At 44.0% G+C, this 22,205-nt stretch overlaps 1 protein-coding gene across 1 annotated transcript in view; it reads left to right on the top strand.

Moving 5' to 3' along the window:
- The first annotated feature begins 3,744 nt into the window (after window positions 1–3,744).
- The window catches only part of RHPN2 (rhophilin Rho GTPase binding protein 2), a 41,652-nt gene continuing 23,191 nt past the window's right edge, over window positions 3,745–22,205 (top strand). The window contains exons 1-3 of the mRNA XM_079987962.1: window positions 3,745–4,554; window positions 16,954–17,069; window positions 19,517–19,645. Of these exons, the coding sequence (XP_079844088.1) occupies window positions 4,486–4,554; window positions 16,954–17,069; window positions 19,517–19,645 (314 nt within the window). The 5' untranslated portion in view covers window positions 3,745–4,485. The remainder of the gene's footprint in view (window positions 4,555–16,953; window positions 17,070–19,516; window positions 19,646–22,205) is intronic.

Raw genomic sequence — 22,205 nt, 5'->3', positions numbered from 1 at the left:
TGTGATCCAACTTGGGGCACCTTAAAGACTAATACATTTATTATGATATAAACTTTCAGAACTATAAGCCATTGCATCAAGGATGTTGTCACTGCACTTTTCCCTCTGGCTCCCTTTAATCTTTAAAGGTAAAATGGTATCTATATAAAACATACTCAAGCGTAATTTCAGAATTATTGAAGGAAAGCGGTTGCTGTTGTTAATTGAATTTATAGTTTGGTGTCGATGCACAAAGTTGGCATGAAGTATAACAACAGTAAAAACTCATGTAGACCAGATCAACAAGTCCTAAAGATGTTTCCAACCAACAGAATTTGAATACAAAAAACTACATCCCTCAGGTTGAGTAAAGATAAATGACTTAAGGCTGAAAAAACAAAATAAAATTGCAGAAGAGATTCTATATAGAAATTCAAATGCATGCACTAGTTCATTGGACGTGTATTATTGTTTAAATACAGTACTTAAAAGATCATATCACTCCATATATACCCAACTAATCACGGCACTTCACAGGAGAAAGCCTTCTGCAGATACCATTGCACCAGGAGGTCCACTCTGTAGAAGTAGGAATCATGTTCTAAGTGTGGTGGTACCTCCCATTTGGAACTCCCTCCTTTTATAGGGACGCAGGTGGCGCTGTGGGTTAAAGCCTCAGCGCCTAGGACTTGCCGATCGAAAGGTCGGCAGGTCGAATCCCTGCGGCGGGGTGCGCTCCCGCTGCTCGGTCCCAGCGCCTGCCAACCTAGCAGTTCGAAAGCACCTCCGGGTGCAAGTAGATAAATAGGGACCGCTTACCAGCGGGAAGGTAAACGGCGTTTCCGTGTGCAGCTCTGGCTTGCCAGAGCAGCGATGTCACGCTGGCCACGTGACCCGGAAGTGTCTCCGGACAGCGCTGGCCCCTGGCCTCTTAAGTGAGATGGGCGCACAACCCCACAGTCTGTCAAGACTGGCCCATACGGGCAGGGGTACCTTTACCTTTACCTTTACCTTTTATGTATCAGACAGAAACCATCTCTGGTGTCTTTTTGGTGCCTGTTGAAGACATTTCTTATTCAACAAGACTTTTAAGTGGATATTTTTATCCCAACCTGTATCTGTATTGGTTATGATTTTTTAAAAATGGAATTATTTTGATTGTTTAATTTGTAGTTTTTTATTATTTATCACTTTGAGATATTATATAATAAGTGATTTATAAATGCAATGGGATAAATACAAAAATAAATAAATACTGTACATTTAGTGTTGTTAGAGTACGTAACAGGAGATCTGTATTCAAATTCATGATTGGCCACAAAACTGTCTGGATGAGCTTGTGTCAGTCAGCCCTTTTCAGCCGAAGCTACCTCGCAAGGTTGTTCTGTGGAACATGTTGGCAGCCTTAAGAGAAAAGTTCTTATCAACATAGTCATCCTAACTCACTCATCAGAGTGCCATATTAGCTGGACAACCCATAAAAATTTCTGCCTGACCTTTAGAACTAGAGTTTTGCATTCGTCACTAGCATCACACACACATAAATCTTTTTACAATTGACAACACATTCACCCCACCTAGAGTTTATAATAGTTAAGATAAGCAAGCTGGGATTGATCAAACATACCAGATATATACAGAATCATGAGCTCATTATGTCTTAGTGATTTTCAAGTAGTTTGTGGGGATGGGGGGAGTTTAGGAACCACCGCTGCAGGTATAATCAATAATTGTTGTGCCCAGTAGCAACTAATTTAGGCAGACCTGTGCACACTTACTGACTGATTTAATTTCTATCTGGCCTTTTGATTCTGATGGGCTACATTTAAACAGGGCGGTCCAACATGTTGCCCAAGGCCCACCTCAAGGCCTTTTGTGTCAGCCCATTGGAGCATTTGAGGAGGCATTGGTTTTGGGAAGGAGCCATGAGGGCTCTGACAGGGTTCTCAGGTCCTCCAGTCTCATTCCCAAAGCCTAGTTAGCGCTTTCCCAGCATTAGGAAGAAGGTCATAGGGCTCTAGAATTCTACCAGAGCTTCGCATCTCCTTTCTAAAATCTGGCACCTTACTTATTTGGCTTTGGGAAAGCAGCATGTGGGGTGGGGGACAAATTTTGACCTTGCTCCCTCCTCCTGTGCAACAAGGCAGTGTACAGGCCATGGGTTATGTGTTGAAGTACTATTGAAGCCCACTGGCTACACCACCCCCTGTAGCTACGGCTCTGCCTTGATGCTATTTTAAAATGAAAAGAAAATTAAATTCACAGCTTTTTAGAATAGTAGGCTTGGGTTTTTCAATAATAACACTACAAAAATAGCACTTGTCATTTTTGCCATGGTTGTTGTAAAAGCCTTCCTATGTGCCTTTCTATTTTTATAGACTATCAGTGTGTACTTCCCACTGACCGGAACACCACTGGGTGTTCAAGAATGCTGGGTCTGTTGCAATTCATCCTGAGACCTTTTTTTGTGAATGAACAGCATTTTGGAGCTGCTCCCCACGCTATGGAGAATGACTCAGTCATGAAAGAGGGAAGGGTAATGAGCCATAGTGACCACATTATCTCTTGTGTTGCAGAAGATAAAGCAAAGCAATAGAAAGAAAATTCTTCTCCAGAAATAGAGACAAAATGATGACAAAAGAAGCAGCTCTAAAACACCAGGGAGAGGAAAGCTTCCAGTAGGGAAGTTTCCTGGCAACTAATTGTTTTCCTTTGATTCACACAGCTGCCACTTGCGATTGCCCATGCCAAACAGGCAATGGAAAGCTTGCTCTGAATTAACTTAAGAATTAATGTTCTTCAAAGATCGTAGCTGACTTCTCACAAAATGATTCATTCTACAAAACACTCAACCAAGTATCAACAAAAAGTGTACAGTATATGGAGAACTCTTTCCACAGGAATTCACAACCAAGGAACTTGGCAACAGGTGATGCCAAAACTATTTTCAACAAAATACCTCACCAAAGAATCCAGAGTAAGCTTAGCAGAGTCAAGGAATAAGAGGATACATCTGTCTGTGGATCAGGAATTGGTTAAGTGGCAGGAAGCAGAGAGTAGGAATAAATTGACAAATTGTGTGATAAAAAACCTCCATAAAATACTTTGTTCTAAAAAGAAAAAAACCTCAATTGGCTGGATCTGTGGGCAGGTGCCCACTTTGGCAAACCACTGAACTGGAAGTGGCACCTTCTCAGGAAAAGGCACTCCAGCCCCCGACTAACTGTACCTGCCCAAACTGGTCTTACTGAACTTTGGAATCCTTGATTGCTTTGGTTGGTAAGTTTTGGTGTATGTGCGGTTCTTGACTTGCTTTGGCCCTGACGCCTGGCTTATTGTGCAGCTGCTGGTTGCCCTCTCCTGGTTTATCCCCTCTGGCTGATGCCCATGGCCCACCATTGACAGCTAGGCCGGTCCCACCACTTTTAGTGTTATCTTCAAAGGCGTTGGGGATGGCATTGTGGACATACCCTTCAGATGCAAGCAAATCTTGGCCAACCCTTATCAGCACAAACACTTCCGAAAGTTTTTTCTTGCACACACAGACATGGGGGGGGGGGTGTTTTCCTCCAGGTGACCTTTTTATTTTGCATTCATTTGCTTGCACAAGACCTACACACAGATTATTAGTCTATCTCTGGCCTTTATTGAGCATCTGTTCTGATTTGTTTGCAGGGAGTTATTGGACAAGGAGCCTTCCTCCTGATTTGCCGGTGGAGTGTTTATACCGCACCTCACCTCCTTGTTCCTCATTCATTCACCTACACTTTTCAGTGCCTTTTCTCACCACTTTCCAAGCTGTAAAACATCACTTTATTTTTTTTTAAAAAGTGGATTTTTTACGCCAGGGGGAGGGAGCACTGCCATTCATTCTAACTGTGCCCGCCTAAATATCAAGCACGTGCTTGATTCCCTCCTGCAAAATGCTGACAGTCTGGAGGCAACCTGGTTCTTCAGAATTCAGGAGGGCACAAATAGTGTCGCTTGGGGAGTTGCGGAATCGGGTTCCTGGCTGGCGTTTCCCTAAGTTTTGCATGGCAAATTGGCTGCTTAAATCTGCGTCACTTTCGGTAAAAACTCTCCTTGGCGCAACAGCTGAGGAGCCTCCCTCTGCCTGCTGTTAAGGAGAGAAAAGCTGCCGCTCCCTGCACACCCTGAGGTGTCTGTTGACTCTCCCAAGGGCTGGCTCAGCTGTCCTGGTAGCGCCGTTGCTAGGAGCGGACTCCGCCTGGCTCCACAAATACACAGGAGATCCGCGAAGGCGGTCCCTCCGTCCCTCCCTCCCTCACCCCACCCCGATCTCCCGTGGGCTTCCCCAGGTAGAGGAGGAGCGACGGAAGGCTAGGGGATCGAGAGTGCAGCCGGGATCCGGGCTCTCTCAGACAGGCATTCATCGCCTGGACAGTGCGCAGCGCAGCGGCGAGCCAGACTCCGCGAGCCCCAGGCGACTCTCGTCTCTTATCGCAGGGCGAGGTGGGAATTACCCCGGACTCTGCTGCTCTGGCGATGACGGACGCGTTGTTGCCCTCGGGCTGCCGGGCGGCGGACCAGAGGGGAGACTGCTACTTTCGGAAGGTAAGTCGAGGCAAAAGCATCGCGGCGACCTGACCTGCGGACAGGTGGGTGGGTGGGTGGCAGGCAGCGCGCACCCCACCCCTCCGGCGCTCCGTAGGCAAGGCGCAGCGCGATTGAAACTGCCTGCCACCCCGATCTATACTTTGTGCCCTGAAGAAGAACCCTTCGCTCCGCCAGGAATTTGGAAAGGGAGGCGGTTATGCTGTTGCCTGTATGGTCAAAATTTCGATTTGGCCTTTTTGAAGGGTGTTTTTTTTCTCTTAGTAAAAGCTAAGCATAACAGGTGTGGTGGGGAGTCTCGGGAGGATTTGAATACAGTAGTTATTTCATTGTATTGGGTGAATGTATTTGATTATCTGCCTGGAGCAAGTTGATAATAACAGTAGTTATCTTATGGAAACAGAAATGACCGTGAGAGGGCAATTAGCAGTTGCTGGAATTGTTGAAGACATTGCTGCCTTCTAGAAGGAGCGTGCATAATCTTTAAAGTTGCTTCCGTTTTCCCTAGCAGGGCTACCTTGTCCATAATAGTGTCTCATAGCTGTCAACATTTCCCCCCTTTTTTAAAGGGAAATTCCCTTATTCCGAATAGGATTCCTCGTAAGAAAAGGGAAAAGTTGACAGCTATGAGTGCCTGGACATAAAAAAATTCAACAGGGACAGATGTCCCCAGCAGGGAACTGTTATGCTGGGAACAGCTGTTAGCTCTTATCAGAGGAAATACAGAGAGAAAAAGAGAGCACAGTCCTACATATGTTTACTCAAAAATAACTGCCGCAGTGTTCAGTGGGGCTTTCTCACAAGTAAACATATATAGGATTGTAGCCACAAGTACATAGGCATAGCCAAGGGGGGACAGGGAAGGGCCCTGCCCCCCTAAATAAATAAAATTCAATAAAAATACATAGCAAACTGACGTTCTTCCCCACCCCCAACAAAAGGTCTGTCCCACCTAACAAAAATCCTGGCTATGCCCATACACAAGTAACTGCTAACATTTACCAAATGAAAAAATAATTTGTTTGTATCCAACCAAATCCTGCCTTCTTTTTTTGTTAGCGCTTGTCTTTATGTGGAAGTTATTCACATTGAACTCAATAGTACCTACTCCCAGTTTTTATTGGTTGGGAAGTTTTTAATGTTTGATGTTTTATTATGTTTTTATATGTGCTGGAAGCTGCCCAGAGTGGCTGGAAGACCTAGCCAGATGGGCGGGGTATAAATAAATAAATTGTTAATTTTATTGCAATAATAATAATAATAAACTCCCAGTTTTTAAGTGTACATAGGATTGCAACTTTCACCTTCATAACATATTTTTTTCTAATGCCTAGAGAGCCCATAGTTTTATATTTCAAAACTGTGTGTGAGAGAGACAAATCTATTGCCCTCAAAATTTCAGAAGGTAGAAACTCATTATAGAGTAGGATTTATTCAATCCTATTATAAAACAAGGAAGCTGTTATTATACCATCCAAATAGGTACAACTTGATAGTTTGCTGCAGTGTTAGGTACTAATTTGGTGGATTCCAGCGCTAGGTACATCTAAGTAAGAAAACAAGTAGTAAGCAACCTCTTTAATACATTGGATGGCATGGTGTATTCCTCCCATTTTGGAGGCTGCTGCAATTATCAGAATCTAGTGCAGAAGTGACCTCTGACCTTTGCTACTCTTGTACTTTTAGATGGGAATCACAGCCTCTTTAAAAAATGTAGCGTTGTCTCCACCACCACCTCACCACCCCTTGCGGAAAATAAACTTGGCAGGGATTTCCAGAAGCCAGCTCAGCTTAATTTTTTACTAAAGTGTGTGTGTCTGCAGTTTGCAGACCAAACGAAGTGGGTGGTTTAGGGAACTAAAGTAAAGGTTTCTTTAGTGCAAGCAGTTTTTTTAAAAAAATTAAGTATTGCAGCCTACATTTATAGACTAGCCCTCATGCAGTGGGATCCACAAGCTGTTTCAGCAGGGGCGCTTAGGCTTAAAGCTGAGCCCAAGAGATGCAACTGTAGGTCAGTGGTAGAGCACTAACTTTGCATACAGAGGCACACAGGTTTGATTGCTGGCGTCTCCCGTTAAACTGGTCAGGTTTGTTGTGTGTATGGGGGAAAGACCCTGGATGAAGAACTGATGCCAGTCAGAAGAGATGATACTGGGAAAGGTAGACAAATTATTTGACCCTATAAAAGGTGGCTTCTTGTGTCCCAGTCTGGGAATGTTTGAAACTCCATGATGCAGCCTCCACCTTGAGGCTAAGCATGTCTGGATCAGGTCTGGTCAATGCCAGGATGAGTTCCATGGAAGAAAGATGGGTTATAAATAAACAAAGTGGATCACAACTATAGCTTTGGTAAAACGGCTTGCAAACTTGATCACACCCCTTCCCCTCAAACATTCTTCTGACTCTGATGGGTTGTGAAGCTGGTCTGAAACTTGAGTTAACTTTAGCTAAAAACAGATAATAAAGGGAACTGCTGGCCCCAGGCTTGTAAAGGGAAAGCTATTCAAAAGGAAACGCGATAGGGCATTTTAGATTAGGGCATTTTTCAGCCGGCTAAGAGCCTGACAATACAGCAGCTAGCCCCAGGTGAGTACTTAAAAGGTTTGTAAACCTCTCCCTGCATATCAGATTACCCAGGTTAAATTTAGGGCACTTCTGAAACTCTGGCAGCTCATTTTGTGAGCTCCCAACAGGTTTCATCAGGTGCCTCATCAGAAAGTTATGTAAGTGCTGCTATATGTGCATGACTGAACCCTCTGCCCTTTTACAATGATTCTATGTAACATACCATCAGACCTAATAATGTGTAGATAGGGAACAATATCCATTTTAAATAGTGGTACAAACATCAGAATTCCTGCATAGAAAGCACTTCAGTCTAGGAAGATGTAGGTAAAGGTAAAGGTAAATGACCCCTGGATGGTTAAGTCCACTCAAAGGCGACTATGGGGTACAACGCTCATCTCACTTCAGGCCGAGGGAGCAGCTTTCCAGGCCAGTATGACTAAACCGCTTCTGGTGCAACGGGACACCCTGATGGAAACCAGAGCGCACGGAAACGCCGTTTACCTTCCTACCACCTATTTATCTACTTGCACTAGTGTGCTTTCAAACTGCTAGGATGGCAGAAGCTGGGACATTTCCCTGTAGGAAAATGTATCAGCCCTGGGCAGATGTTATTTTCTAGTAATTGGGGGAGGCAGAGTTCCGCCATCTTCACATATTCTACTATTTCTTCATGAGAGTTGTGGAACCTGGGGACAACATTTTAGCCACCATGTGCTGTATTGGAGCATTTAACTACAAAGACCCAAGTTCAAATCCCTGCTCAGCCACAGAGATTTGATGTGGGTTTTCTGGAAAAGTTTGAATTTTAACATTTTCAATTTTCACCTGATTTTTTTCATGCCCTACAGCAGGGGTGGGAACAGGATCCCATCTGTGGGCCAGATCTTTATCTTTCGCACCCAGACAACTTTGAGGTCATCTGCCTGTCATTCACCTGACATGATAATCGTGGCTGACAACTGTCAAAGCTTAATGGCAGTTGTCATACCTGCCAGTCAGCTGAACCTCATTCAAAGCCTTGCTTTCGCCAATCAGCTGCATGCATAATCGTTAGCAAGGATCATGTTAAAAAATAATCTAGGCTGATTTGTTTGCATATCTCATTAGAATCATGTATATGACAACTGAAATGATGCAAATGGCAGAGGTGGTGTTCTTGCTTTGGATTGGGCAGAGTCTTTTCATATCCATCAGAAGCAATCCTGATATCTGGAAAAAAAACTTCCCCACCTGCCTCTTAAAGTAAATCATGTGTAGTCATTTTATGTTGCACCAAATGGTCATAACAAAAATATTCAAGTTTCAGAATGGTAGCAATCAAATATAAAAATTGTCAGTAGAAACATTTGCATCAATAGAACATTAATAACTGTATCAGTCATTGCATAGGAGAAGTCTACAGTCAGTTGCGTATTGGGAAGGAAACTTTGGACAAAATTTAGCTATGGCTCATGCAGAGTTAATCACTGAACTGATGGTGTCCTTATTAGGGTCTTTGAAGGTGGTAAAAGTTAACAGAGGAGGTGAGCTTTAAAGAGTTATCCAGAAAAAAAGAAATATGTGCCCAATAAATGTTGAGATAATCTTAAAGGCAACAGGTACATGTTCTCATATGCCCCCCCCCCAAAAGTCATGCTTTTAAAAGTAACCTAGTTTTGTTTTTCTTATGTAGATATGGTTGAGTATGAGATAGTTGGGAATTTCTCTTCAGGGGAGAAATTTAAAATCTATCTCGCATGAACTTTCAAGCATTGGCAAATGTAGGCAAGAGGTGCCATTCACTGCAGCCCTGCGCCTGTTGGAGCAGATAGCTGAATGATTAATCACAGGGCATGACATGGCTGCATGGACAGTAGCTCCACTATGATGTGCAAACACACTCACCAGCAAGAAGCTGGAGCTGCTGACTTCCTTATTACTAAGTACGCAGCTATATATTTAGATGCAGGCAAGTGAGAAATTGACTCTGGAGAATGAGGGCTTTGAACATTTGTGACCAGTCTTCATCTTCACGTGGACAGTGCATGTGCCAGTGGGTGGGGAATGTTGAGTGCATTCCCCACATTTAGAAGAAAAAGAAACCTCCACAAAGGAAAACAAGCTTTGGCTCAAATTCTGTTTGACTTTCTTATTTGCATTGCTCAGTTGAAACAGCTGGCAAGTTGAAACAGCTGGCAAATTAACACTTTTCTTAGTGTGGATTCAATAATTAAGACACACTTTTTGATCACATTTAATTCCACCTTCATTTTTCCTGTGGCTTCTTTGCATTTGATTAAGTACTTGGGGAAGACTTTTAGAAATTTCACTTAAACCCCCTATAAAGGTATGTTAGAATAATACTTGTTTTCCTATAGTGTTCCTCTTTTGAGCTCTGGAGGAAGCAAAGACATGAGAAAAAGGAATTCTTTCCTGATTTTTTAAAAGTCACAATGTTCCCTTTTACTTATAGAGCAGAGTATCAACCAGATACTGCTGGCAAAACAATCTCATGTAAGAAAGAGACGGAGAGAGAAAGGTGCATAGTTCTACAAGTTATAAAGCAAAGATTTCTAGTGAATTGTGTGTGACATATTCAGGGTGGGTGGCCTGCGACAAATCATTCACTGTTTTCTTTTTATTATCTGTGAAGCAGTAGTCCTAGTGACCTTTCTCACAGTGGAATTCAAGAAGAGCCATGTTGCATTGACCCCCCCCCTCCCAGAGGCCTGTATACTCCAACATTTCTCTTTCCAACAGCAACCGGCCATATGTTTTTGGAAAGCCCATGAGCAGGACATAACTGCACCCACTTCCCCTGCTTCACCCCTTCCCAGCATCTGACAGACACTTGCAGAGGGAAAGTCTACACCCATAGGCTTCCTTGGAAGCTGGACCCTGTGCAATCAAGCAACCAGCTTCCATGAAACCTTATAGAGAGATGTGCATGCATAGGCTTTCCTCCTTCTGGTATCCATGACCAATGCGTGGACATCAGAGGTGAGCCAAAGGAAGCCATGTGACTCAGAGGTGAGGACAGCAGTGTGATCATTGTCCCTAGTAACTATGTCAGGACCCCTTCACGTGTACAATGTGTGGAGCGGTCTAAAATATTGAAGAGATCCAGGGAACAGGTGCTTTAGTGTAGGTTGAGCTGCTGCAGGTGGTGCAGAAGCCCAAACAGAAATGACCCAGCTTCATTTTAGGAATGTGTTTGTTTGCCTGCTTTTTGAAAATTTGAAAAGGAGAGAGAACTTTCTGTCCTTGCCCTTGTCAATGATTATACAGAAAGCGGAAGCTCTTAAATGGACCTCTATCTTTTTTTGAACATCCACCCATGCCTTTAAAGATGTAAATACAGGAAGTCTGGGCAGAAGGCTAATGTTTTATTTACACAGTCTCATGGAGTTTTCACACTTTTTATCTAAGGCAGGAACAGGTAACTTGTGGTTATCTAGATATAATAATAATAAATTTTTATTTATATCCCGCCCTCCCCAGCCGAAGCCAGGCTCAGGGCGGCTAACAACAATAAAATAATACAACATTCTAAAATCATTTCATTATAAAATTAATTCAAATCAAATTGATGGCAACTGTGAAGATTGCCAAAGGAGGGAGTCATAAATGGATTACAGTTCCCAGCATCCCTAGCTATTGGCTAGGCTAGCTGCTGGGGCTGCTGGGAGTTTGGAGTCTAACAGTAGCTTGAGAGCCACAGGTTCCACATCCCTAATCTAATAGGATCCACCATTGGTTCCCCCCTCTCTTTGCTTAAGGGCTCTCTGCTTGTCTAATTTTATGTCAATAGCGACAGCCTGATAAAAGTGTGCATATGCAAACCATCTTACAGATTCCAAGCTTTTCCCAGCCTTTCTGCCTGGGAACCTGGAGGTATTCCTGCATTGCCTCTGGTGATTGATTGAAAGGCTTTTAACAGGCCCCAGTCAAGCTACTTTGCTAAAAGCTTGTGTTGGCAAGTTTGCCTCAGGCCTCTATGCTATGATCCACCTTCTGGCTGTCACAAATATGTATCAGATTTATGTAACTGTTATGTGCCGAGTACACACGGAAGGTGGTTATATATTAACTGCTGATTTTAAAATAGCCATTCAGCCCAATTCTACTTGTACACAGAGGTTCCCTATTATGTTCAGTGACACCATTCTGTGATAGGAATACATTGTCTTGCTGGCTCAAACTGAGGTCCATCTAATTCAGCATTCTTGTTTCAAACAATGGCCAGCAAGATGCCCTCTTGGGCCCAGGATATTTTGTTGCCTGAGGTGAAAGACTAGATGGCCCACCACCACCCCACATACAGAAGCCCCACAGAATGAACTGTAGAGTTGGAGGGTGCCCTGCAGGGCGTTAGCCCAACTGTATGCTTGACGTAGGAGCTCTATAGCTGGACCAACCATAGAGATGGCTGTCCAATCTCTGAAGACACCCAGGAAGGGAGAGTCCATTGCCTTGCTATGTAGCCACTCCTATGGTTGAATGAACAGTCTGCTGCCTCCCATAAAATTGTTGGACCCTTCTGTTTTTTAAAAGCCACCCAAGCTAGTGGCAATTGCCACATTTTGGGTTAGTGGAGTAGTATCACTCTGGTCGCACGAAGAATCAATTCCTTTCATCGGTTTCCTTTAATGACTGAAGTTTTCAACAGACATGGGAATGTAGAGGATACAAGCAAAGGGGTTAATGGAGCTCCTTGTTTGAGGAAACCTTTTTGTATTTGGGAATATTTGCTGTGTCAGTGTTTGTTTGCTCTGGAGGTAGGACAGTAACACAGGGTGGAGCAGAATGCCTCACTTTAACCATCGAGGCACACCCAGATTCAACTCTTTTTCAACTTCTCTGTGCCATTAACATGCATCTCAACTTATCAGTTGTCAGCTTATCATGACATCATTTGAAATATCTCATCTCATCTACCGGCAGCACTGAATACATTCAGTACTGTACCGCTTCCACTGAATAATCTGGCAATCAGAGCTTTGTTAATGATGTCACAACTGCAGCTTCCAATTTTGAAATCCAACACTGTCAGTGTTTAATGGAGAGTCTGTGTGGAAGTGGATGGGTATATCTGGCTTCTGTTTTGTGCAAGTACAAGGTGTTACATCTTTTGCTTTTCCAGATTTGCTAGCAGCACTATCAATTATCACATTAGGCAGTTAAGAGTGGGATATTGCCTAAGCAGGGTCAGCTTATTGCTAACTTCTGAGAGCCCTGGCTATGACGCAATCTGTACACTTGAGAAATAAATATGTGAATACTGGTGGTTTATGTCTCTCTCTCTCTCTCCAGGTGAAATCAGTTGCACAACAGCCAGACTCTTCCCTCCTGCCCCTGTTTGCAGAATAAGAATCTTAAGGGCAGCTTTTAAGTATTTTGGGCTGCTAGAATTCCAGTATATATCCATTCTTACAATAAAATGTGGGATCTACATCAGGGGTGAGGAATCTGTGGCCCTCCAGGTATTGTTGGAACGCCAGTGCCTCTCAGTGCCAGGCAGCCTGGCAAATGGTCATATATGGTTGTTGTTGTTGTTGTTCCGCAACATCTAGACTAGGCTATAGACACAGGGAGATCCTTACTCCGCCCAGATGCATCTAAGCCCAGTGCCACCTAGTGATTAAACTCTGATTACCCTTTCCTCTGAGGCATTGCGGGCAAGGTCACCAGGAAAGTTCTGGTGCCATCACTGTGATGGTGGCAAACTGCTTCCCCCACCCCCTTTTTCAGATAATGTTAAATAGTAAAGGTAAAGGTAAAGGGACCCCTGACCATTAGGTCCAGTCGTGATCGACTCTGGGGTTGCGGCGCTCATCTCACTCTATAGGCCGAGGGAGCCGGCATTTGTCCGCAGACAGGTCATGTGGCCAGCATGACTAAGCCGCTTCTGGCGAACCAGAGCAGCACACGGAAACGCCGTTTACCTTCCCGCCGGAGTGGTACCTATTTATCTACTTGCACTTTGACATGCTTTTGAACTGCTAGGTTGGCAGGAGCAGGGACTGAGCAACGGGAGCTCACCCCGTCACGGGGATTTGAACCGCCAACCTTCTGATCAGCAAGTCCTAGGCTCTGTGGTTTAACCCACAGCACCACCTAGTAGTTTGCTGCTATTACAGAAAACTGGCACAGGTGCTAAGCAAGACCTGGAGTGCCCACATCACTACTTTGCTTTGCAGCTAGCAGACAGTTGAGCTGGGGTAGGCAGCAGTGGCATACGATGATTTGTTGCTGAATGGAGGGATGGGGGAACACAAGCCGCTGTGCCTCCCAGCCTGCGGCCTTAGCCATGTAGCTTCACATTGTTCATGGTAGGGTTGGCCCTGCTCACCCTGATCCTTCTTTGGCTAGAGATGTTGGGGATTCACTTAGGAAAGTGTGTGTTCTGCCAGTGAGCTGTGCTCCATTACCTATGTTGAAATACATACAGCAGAGCTTGGATTCAATGTTGCTTTTCTCCCTACAGGGCAAGGCCTGAGCATGTAAACTTGAGATTTTTATTGGGTTGAGATTTCCCCCCTGGAAGGAGCGCCTCAAGCAGGCCCACAGATTTTGCATTTCCACTCTCCCTTGTACTTGGTTTCAGAGAGCAAAGCTCATCAGTAACAAGAGATTAATTCACGGTGACATGTTGTTCAGGCAGTTTGGCAAACATGAAGCTTCCTAGAGATGATTATGCAAGTTTTTGGGCCAATTTGCATACATACTCCAACGGCCCCTATTGGTCAGGGACAGCCCCTGTTTTCACGAACATGTCCCTGGGAAAACTCTGCTCCTGTCCCCCCCCCCCTTTAGGGACACATCTTATTGAGATTCGGTTAGTGTGAGTTGTGACATTTGGCATGCTTCAGGTCTGTGGAAGTTAACATCTCTGGATCCACCTCTTTGAATTAAGGGCATGGATGTATCTGTGTGTCTAATGTGTGCATACATACACATGTGAACTTTAAGGTTCCTGTGCTGGTGAAGCTCAGTTGGAACTAGCAGGCAACTAAATGACCAAACATCTTACTGGTTTTGAGAATAGTCCAGGGCATTCTGTTATACTTATAGAGTAAATAAATATAGACTTGAGATTTAGAATGGAAGAGCCATAGTTTCATGTGATGAGAATGAGCCACGATGAGCCCCTGGCTCATGTATTTCTCTTCTTTCCCACCTCCAGCCCAGCTGTGAAGAGGACTTTGAAAACTTTTGCTTCTGCTTTAGGTTTAAATTAACCACAACTTGTTTTGTTGCCCGTGCTATGTTTTTGCATTACATCCAAATGTAGTAAATGCATAATTTGGAATTAGGCGGTAATCACTTGCAATTATGATGGAGGTGTTGCTGGCTTGCTCCTCTTTTCATATTTGCTGTGTTGGTGGGTGTGCTTTTCAGAGTTCATCAACATCACAGAATGAATTAGTCCCATTAATGAATGAAGAACATCAGGTGATGCTTTTAGTCTCAGCGCCTACGATATATGTTTCTTCCAAGAGCCCCAGCATTTGCTGAAATTGGACTTCATGTAGAGGTTTAGAACACTGTGTTTCCTGGAGAAAAAACTGTTGCAGGATGTGTTGGTGACTAGGCAATTATTCTGTCATTGGGTTAAACAAAGACGTGATTTAGACTTAAGACTTTGAATGCTGAACAAGTTATGGAGACAAGGTGCCTAAGCAACCCACCGGTCTTGTGAGAGAGTTATCCTAGGTACTCATCCAAGAAATTGCAACTTAAGCAACAATCCTGTGCAATGCTGATAGCCAGCCAGGTTATCCTAGCTCTAAGAAATGTCCATTTTTTTCTGAAACACTATAGCTATATATATCATGAGTATAGTATATCATGAGTGTTACTAATATATCATGAGTGTTACTAATTTCAGCTAACTCCAGCTCTGTGGAAAGGAAGCAGACTCACCATGAGACAGGGTTGCCCATCCACTCTAGACAATATTATTTTTATGTAAATATTTATAAACTGCACTTTCATAAAAAATACAAGCATACAAAATGATAATAAAACACCAGTAACAACATAATACTAGCTGGTAAGAAGAAATCAACATTGCAAAGGCCTCCTTGAATAATAACATTTTTAAAGGTAAAGGTAAAGGTACCCCTGCCCGTACGGGCCAGTCTTGACAGACTCTGGGGTTGTGCGCCCATCTCACTTAAGAGGCCAGGGGCCAGCGCTGTCCGGAGACACTTCCGGGTCACGTGGCCAGCGTGACATCGCTGCTCTGGCGAGCCAGAGCCGCACACGGAAACGCCGTTTACCTTCCCGCTGGTAAGCGGTCCCTATTTATCTACTTGCACCCGGAGGTGCTTTCGAACTGCTAGGTTGGCAGGCGCTGGGACCGAGCAGCGGGAGCGCACCCCGCCGCAGGGATTCGAACCGCCGACCTTTCGATCGGCAAGTCCTAGGTGCTGAGGCTTTAACCCACAGCGCCACCTGCGTCCCAATAATAACATTTTTAGGAGACATCTAAAGGAAGGCAGGAATGATTCTTGCTGAACCTCTACCTGTTTCGGGAGTTCCAACAGGACAGTCCTCAGCCAATTTTTCTCGCAATATCTGCAATGTAGTGTCTGAGGCTTTATGGGAAATTAAACTGTTTGTCTGATGCTGCCAGGTTAGACCCACAGTTGTAAGCCCATATGTGGGGCCTTGCTGGAGGACTTTTGCTATGGGTCCTCTCAAACTGTTCCAAACAAGGCCCCTAAAACTTGAAACAGGCATCAGATACCAGCCTTTTCTTGGTCTCGAGGCCTTGTTCCCATGACTGGGTTTGCTCTTAAACAAACCCTTTAAACTTTGTTCTGCAGTCATAATAATATTTGAACTTCTTATCCACCTGTAAGAGGATTTTGACCACAAAAATGAAAACACTTCTTTATCAATATAGCAGAAGTGGAATGCCTTCTGGTTTTCTTTGTGAGATTGCACCAGGAATGCAAGCAAGATGTTTCTTTTTAATCTAATCAATATTTTGTAATTGAACGTTGAAGGAAAACACACCCCGTACTGAAAGTCCTTATGAAGCTCTCATATACACAGCCATGTTTTCAACCATCTGGAAAGCCAGTAATGGAAAGAGATTTCAGATTTCTATTTGCTAGCATTTTGTTTTATTTAAATGGATTGTTGCTCCTTGTTCTGAAAACTTTTGGGATGAAGGGTGGGATATAAATCTTAATAATATTAATACTAATGACCTGCTATTGCTTGAACCTGCCCACCAACTGCCTTCCTCTTTCAATGTATTCTATTGCTAAGATGGGAGCGGTTGGCAGGGACTGGGGGCAGAGCCTTCTTTAGCATCACCCAAGAAAGAAATATCAGCAGACTTGTAGGAACTCCAAGGTTTGCAGAGATATGAAATAAATCTGGGGGGGGACTTCTAAAGGGGGGGGGATAGAAACCCCAAACAGCTCAGTGAGGGCTGACTGTTGGAGGGTTTGGAAAAATAAAGCCAGGAGGGGGAGATGATAGAATGGAGCGTCCTGATCACAAGCACCACACGCTGCAGCATTTTGTTGCAGGCTCCACTTGTTACTGGGTGAGGCATGCTTGGAGTCACAGAAGTATTTGTAGAATATTTATAAAGGACAGAAGCTATTGGCAAAGGCTGTAGAGAGATCTTGGCTTGGGTCAAAGATGCAACTCCCCTTTGCTTCCTCTTTAGTAAGAGGATTGGGAAACACTGTGTTGGATGACATATATGGTTTTTTTATTATTTAAAAAATGTGGAGATCAGGGTTATCTGCTTAGGGAGTTGTCCATTCATTCTTTATTTCTTTGCTCATCCACTTTTGATAAATGATGTGTGCTTCTGTAATCCAGGGATGCAACCCTCTTGCGGAGACTGGACGAAGCAAACTGCAGAACCAAAGAGCAGTCCTCAACCAGCAGATACTGAAGGCGGTGAGGATGAGAGCTGGCGCTGAAAACCTCCTCCGGTATGTTCCCACGACTTCCCTCCTCCCTCTGCCCACAGCCCCAGAATGCAGCCTTTGTTCTATCCAACAGGAGCAGCCTCTGATTCCCAGCCAGCTGCCCAGTGACTCCCAACATCTCACGGAAGAAATTGTAGCTGGGAATAATCCTGCATGTAGACTCCATGTAGTATTTTTAGACTCTCATCTATAGGAAATCTGTCTGCTCTAAAAGCTCTCCCTTGCTTTTCTTTACACATGTTTTATTTTGTTTAAAAGAAATCACATTTATTTATGTACTGCCTTTCCATTTAAAACAACTCACTCAGTGTTTACTCCAAACTGCATAACAGAAATAATGAAAAAGCAATCTTAAACAGATAAAACGTCAGCATTTCTAACAAACACAGTAATAGATAATTTCATAACTATCTTTTGATGCTATAATAATTAATTGAATAAAAATATTTTTTCAGCTGTAGGGAGCAGCTAGGATAGCTCAATACACAATATGATTTCAATATTTCAAACAATTCATTTCATAAATATAATGGCTTGGGTTCTAAGATAAGGTAACTTAAGAAAGTTTGCGGAAGGAAAGTTTCTCATCCGTTCCTTCTTCATGCAACCTGACTGGAGGTTTGGCGGCCCTCATTTGCTGAGCAAAGTGGGATCAGGCACAGGGACCATCCCAAACAAAGTGGCACAGAAGTGAGGTGGGGAGACATTCCTTCCCCAAACCTTCTTAAGTTAACTTGGGATTCAAGCAGACATCTGAAAGCTGTGCATGTTGCTGTTTGCTAATGGTGTTTGTTAGCCTTGTTTGTTGCTTGTTACTCAGCAATTTCCAGAGAACTTGCAGTACATTTTAATAACATAAGTATACATGAAATACATTATCATGTTGACACATTCATACAAAAACCTATGCAATTAATTTAAAATATGCAAAACAGTCCTTTCCCCAGACAACCTTGGAAAGCTTTGACTACGCACGAGCAGCAAAAGCAGCATTGTCATAGTCCATCAAAAGCCTGGACAAAATGTAGCTATTAAAATGACTCCCTTTTATTAAAAGGGAGCTAGTTCAGAGTTTTGAAGCTGAAACCATAGCAAAAATATGAGCTAGTCCTGCCTGGAGAAGGTGAGGAGTTTGCAGATTTTAGCTGGGCATATTAAGCCTAGATTTGGCTGTGTACATGGTATGCCTTTCAAGCACATTCAAAGCACATTCCCCCCCTCAAAGAATTCTGGTCATTGTAGCTTACCCCTCACAGAGTTAAATTTGCAGCAACCCTTAACAAACTACAATGCCTGGAATTATTTGAGTGGTGAAATGTGCTTTAAAGTGTGATGTGTGTGCAACCTTTGCTGCTAGCAACTCCTCTGATCCATGCTGGGTCCCTGTACAAAGCCCAGCCTGGCACCATTTTGAAAGAAGTAAACCTTTCACTAAGGCCCTACCTTTAGAGAATGAAGCAGCTGCCCCAGGTGGGAGGGCAGGGACAGCAGAGAGCTGCTCTTCCTGGGGGTCCCTGACCATTTCATCCTGATGGAGGGCTAAGCTGTTTGTGCTGTGTGGCTTGCCGTGTACTCTCTAAACTCTAGCCTGCTGCCCTCACATTCAGTGAAGGATACAGTCCTGTCACCAGGGTTCAACAGCTGTTCTGATAGAGTTGTGTGGGCGGCTGCTATCTTGACCTTTTTACCTCAAGTGGCAAAATATCTTGGGCAAACCCTAAGCAACAGCTTTAAAAAAAAGAAAAAGTGAGGGATAAATTGTAAGTTCTCTCTGCCACTCACCAACACTTGGCGACCTATCAACTGTATTTGTGGGCCTTGGCTACAGTGCTGTGGGTCAATGGAAACCACTGCCATTCAAAACCACAGTGGAATTGTTAGGCAGGCCTATTGCTTTGTTTGTCTTCATCGGCTTAACAGTCATAACAATAGTATCTGTGCCACGAATATTGTCTTGAAAGCCATTCCACATTCTTTTCGTTTGGCAGTGGGCCATATCAGTTCTGAAATCAGAGTTTTTTTCATGTCTGTTCTTAAGGGGGAAATCTCAGAAATGTAGAGAATGTCGGTGAGGCCCATTATACAATAAAGAGGCTGTCCTCAAAAGCGTTCTCAAAGGTGCAGCGCATAGTTAAACTATGTAACTAGCTCCCACGGGAGGCAACGATGGTCACCAGCCTAGATGGCTTTAAAAGAGGATTGGACACATTCACTGAGGGAGGTTAAGGCTATCAGCAATGGCTATGCACTTCCTCCACAATAGGATGCAGCAATGCTTTTGAATACCGGCTGCAGGGGAAAGAAGTGCTCTTGTGTCCGGGTCCTGCTTCCCTGTGGGGCATCGGTTGTCCTCTGTGAGAACAGGATGCTGGACTCTATGGGCCACTGGCCTGATCCAGCTGGCTCTTCTGGTGTTCTGACGTTCGTGTGTGCCTTTTTCTTCCTGGCAGGGCGACAACCAGCAACAAGGTGCGGGAGCAGGTGCTACTGGAACTCAGCTTCGTCAACTCAGACCTGCAGATCCTTAAGGAGGAGCTGGAAGGACTCAACATCTCTGTTGAGGTTTACCAGAACACAGAGTGAGTGGGGCAGGAGCTATTGTAGTATTGTTCCCCAGACAAGTGTGCTACCTGTGATTGAAAAAAACACACACAAAAACAAATATTTGTCTGACGGGGGGGGGGGGGAATGCAGAGAACAAAGGTGCACAGGAGAGAGGGGAAAATATTCAGTTTGGTCTGGCTGTTGACTGAGGAGATTACAGCGGGTATTTACCTTCCTCCTTGGGAAAGGTATTAAAAGCAATTAATTCTGATCCCTAATCCTCAGAAATGCCTTCGAAGAGCTGGCTTGAATGGGGAGTGGCAGAGAAGGCCAGAACTAACTTCTCCTCTTGGTATTAAGCTGCACAAAGCCAGCAGGCAAAGTGGGGCGCTGATTTGCAGCGAAACATTTAATGCCAGGCTTAGCTCTTCTTACCCTTTTCATAGTTATTTGTCCCTCTCATTTAATAATTTCTTCCTCTCCTAAATAAATAAATATTCATTCGTTCGTTCCTCTCAGGGGTATACATTTTAATTCTCTTAAACTTCAAGCCCATTGTCGGCAGTGTCACAAACATATATCCCATTCTGCTTTTTAAAGATAATATACTGTAGCTCTGTTGTGCACCCCCCATGCTTTCGTTGCTGCTGTTGCTTTGCTTGATTGATCTTAACTTTAGAATAGATTTAAAGGACGTTTTGCAAAAGGTTGTGTGTGCTGCCAGTCAAAATTGAGAAGTTTATTATTTCTCCCACCATGAGGTTGGCATTTCAAATGGTCACAATGAGAGATTGAATTCCACCCTGCATTCATCTTAGAGCTGGCAGGAACACAGGTGCCCATGGAAATTTGTGCACAAACATGGCAAACTTAATAAAGATGGATCAGAGGGGAATGCCTCAAATCAACAAGCAAAGGGTTTGTTTTAATGTCGTGGTTAATGCCAGGGATTTGGTTTTGATTTCATGTGGCTCCCCCCTCCCTTTCTTTTTTCTCTCAGAGTGGTATGCCTCTGAATAACAATGACTGGTTTTGTAACCCGTTCTGCATCAGGTTGTTTATTTGTACATCAGTGATGAGGAAAAAGAAGGCTGGGAGGAAGGGAGCCTTAAACTACTTTGGCGGACTTTGCATTTTTTTATGTGAAAATGCTGAGGGGTTGTATTTAAAAGAAGGCCTACCCTCTGTCATGGAGCCCTTCCCTATGCTAGAGTTGAACAACACATTTGTATTGTATTGTATTGTATTGTATTGTATTGTATTGTATTGTATTGTATTGTATTTGCAGCATTTATACTCCATACTTTAACCAAAAAGGCTGTTTGAGTGGCTTACAAAAAAGAGTGTTAAGATGGTTCCTGTCCTCAGGTTCACAATCTAGAAAGCCATGGCACACATAAGAGCATGAGAGCCTGCTGGATCAGGCCAATGACCCATCTAGTTCAGCATCCTGTTCCCACAGGGGCTCACCCTCCCTTGAAACGCTGCCCCCCCCCCCCGCAATTGGATTCAGGGGCTGAGTTGGTGACAACAACAGAACTGGTGACACACATGCACCCATGGGTGTCCATAGAGGCCTTACTTGGTGCCTGCCGGGTCCCCTTTCCTTGCTGAAACTAGGCTTTGAAAGAAGTGTTCTGTTCACCATTAGAATAGGCTGAGTGGCTTGTGTGCTTGGTGGCATGGAGTGGGTGTGTTAACAGAAAAATCCGAGGGCTCCCTTGGACAAAAACAAAGACACCAACCAGGATTACTTGGAGCAAAACAGCAGCCTGTAAGCTTGGCCTTTATTGATCTGTTGCAACAGGGTGCTCCCCTCACCTGCAGGAGAGAGGAGGGACCCAGAAAAATGGTGTGCAAGGCCTTATAAAGACTTTTGAAATTGCCACCCTGTAGATCAAGACCACCCCCAGAAACATCATACATACATCACAGAAGGGGTGTAACCTAAGACCACCCCTTAGATACATCACATCTACATCACAGAAAAGGTGGTATAAAACAGAAATGTTAATATTGTTTTTCTCCTGTCGTTGTTTATCTCCTGTCTGGCAGGTTACTTGACTGGATTGCCTGGGGAGCCTGGCCATTCTTTTGTAGGGATAAATACAGTGGTGCCTCGCAAGACGAAATTAATTCGTTCCGTGAATCTCTTCGTCTTGCGGTTTTTTCGTCTTGCAAAGCACGGCTATTAGCGGCTTAGCAGCTTAGCGGCTATTAGCGGCTTAGCGGCTATTAGCGGCTTAGCGGCTTAGAAAAAGGAAAAAAAGGAAAAAAACTTGCAAGAACTTGCAAGACGTTTCGTCTTGCGAAGCAAGCCCATAGGGAAATTCGTCTTGCGAAGCACCTCAAAAGACGGAAAACTCTTTCGTCTAGCGAGTTTTTCATCTTGCGAGGCATTCGTCTTGCGGGGCACCACTGTACTTAGTTCCTGAGCCATGTCACAGGCTCACACCCTATTCAAACACAGGCATACCCTTAAGACAGGATTTGTGAAGGAAAAGACAAAGGGGAGGCTTTTCCAGTTTGACCTTGCAGAGAAAACATTTGCTCAGTTTAGGAATCAAAATGGTTCCAGGTTGGCCTTCCTGTGCT

The sequence above is a fragment of the Podarcis cretensis genome, assembly GCF_951804945.1.
Source record: "Podarcis cretensis genome assembly, chromosome: 8".
Lineage (NCBI taxonomy): Eukaryota > Metazoa > Chordata > Lepidosauria > Squamata > Lacertidae > Podarcis > Podarcis cretensis.
The sequence above is the reverse complement of the archived record's forward strand: the minus strand, read 5'-3'. Positions and strand labels throughout refer to the sequence as shown.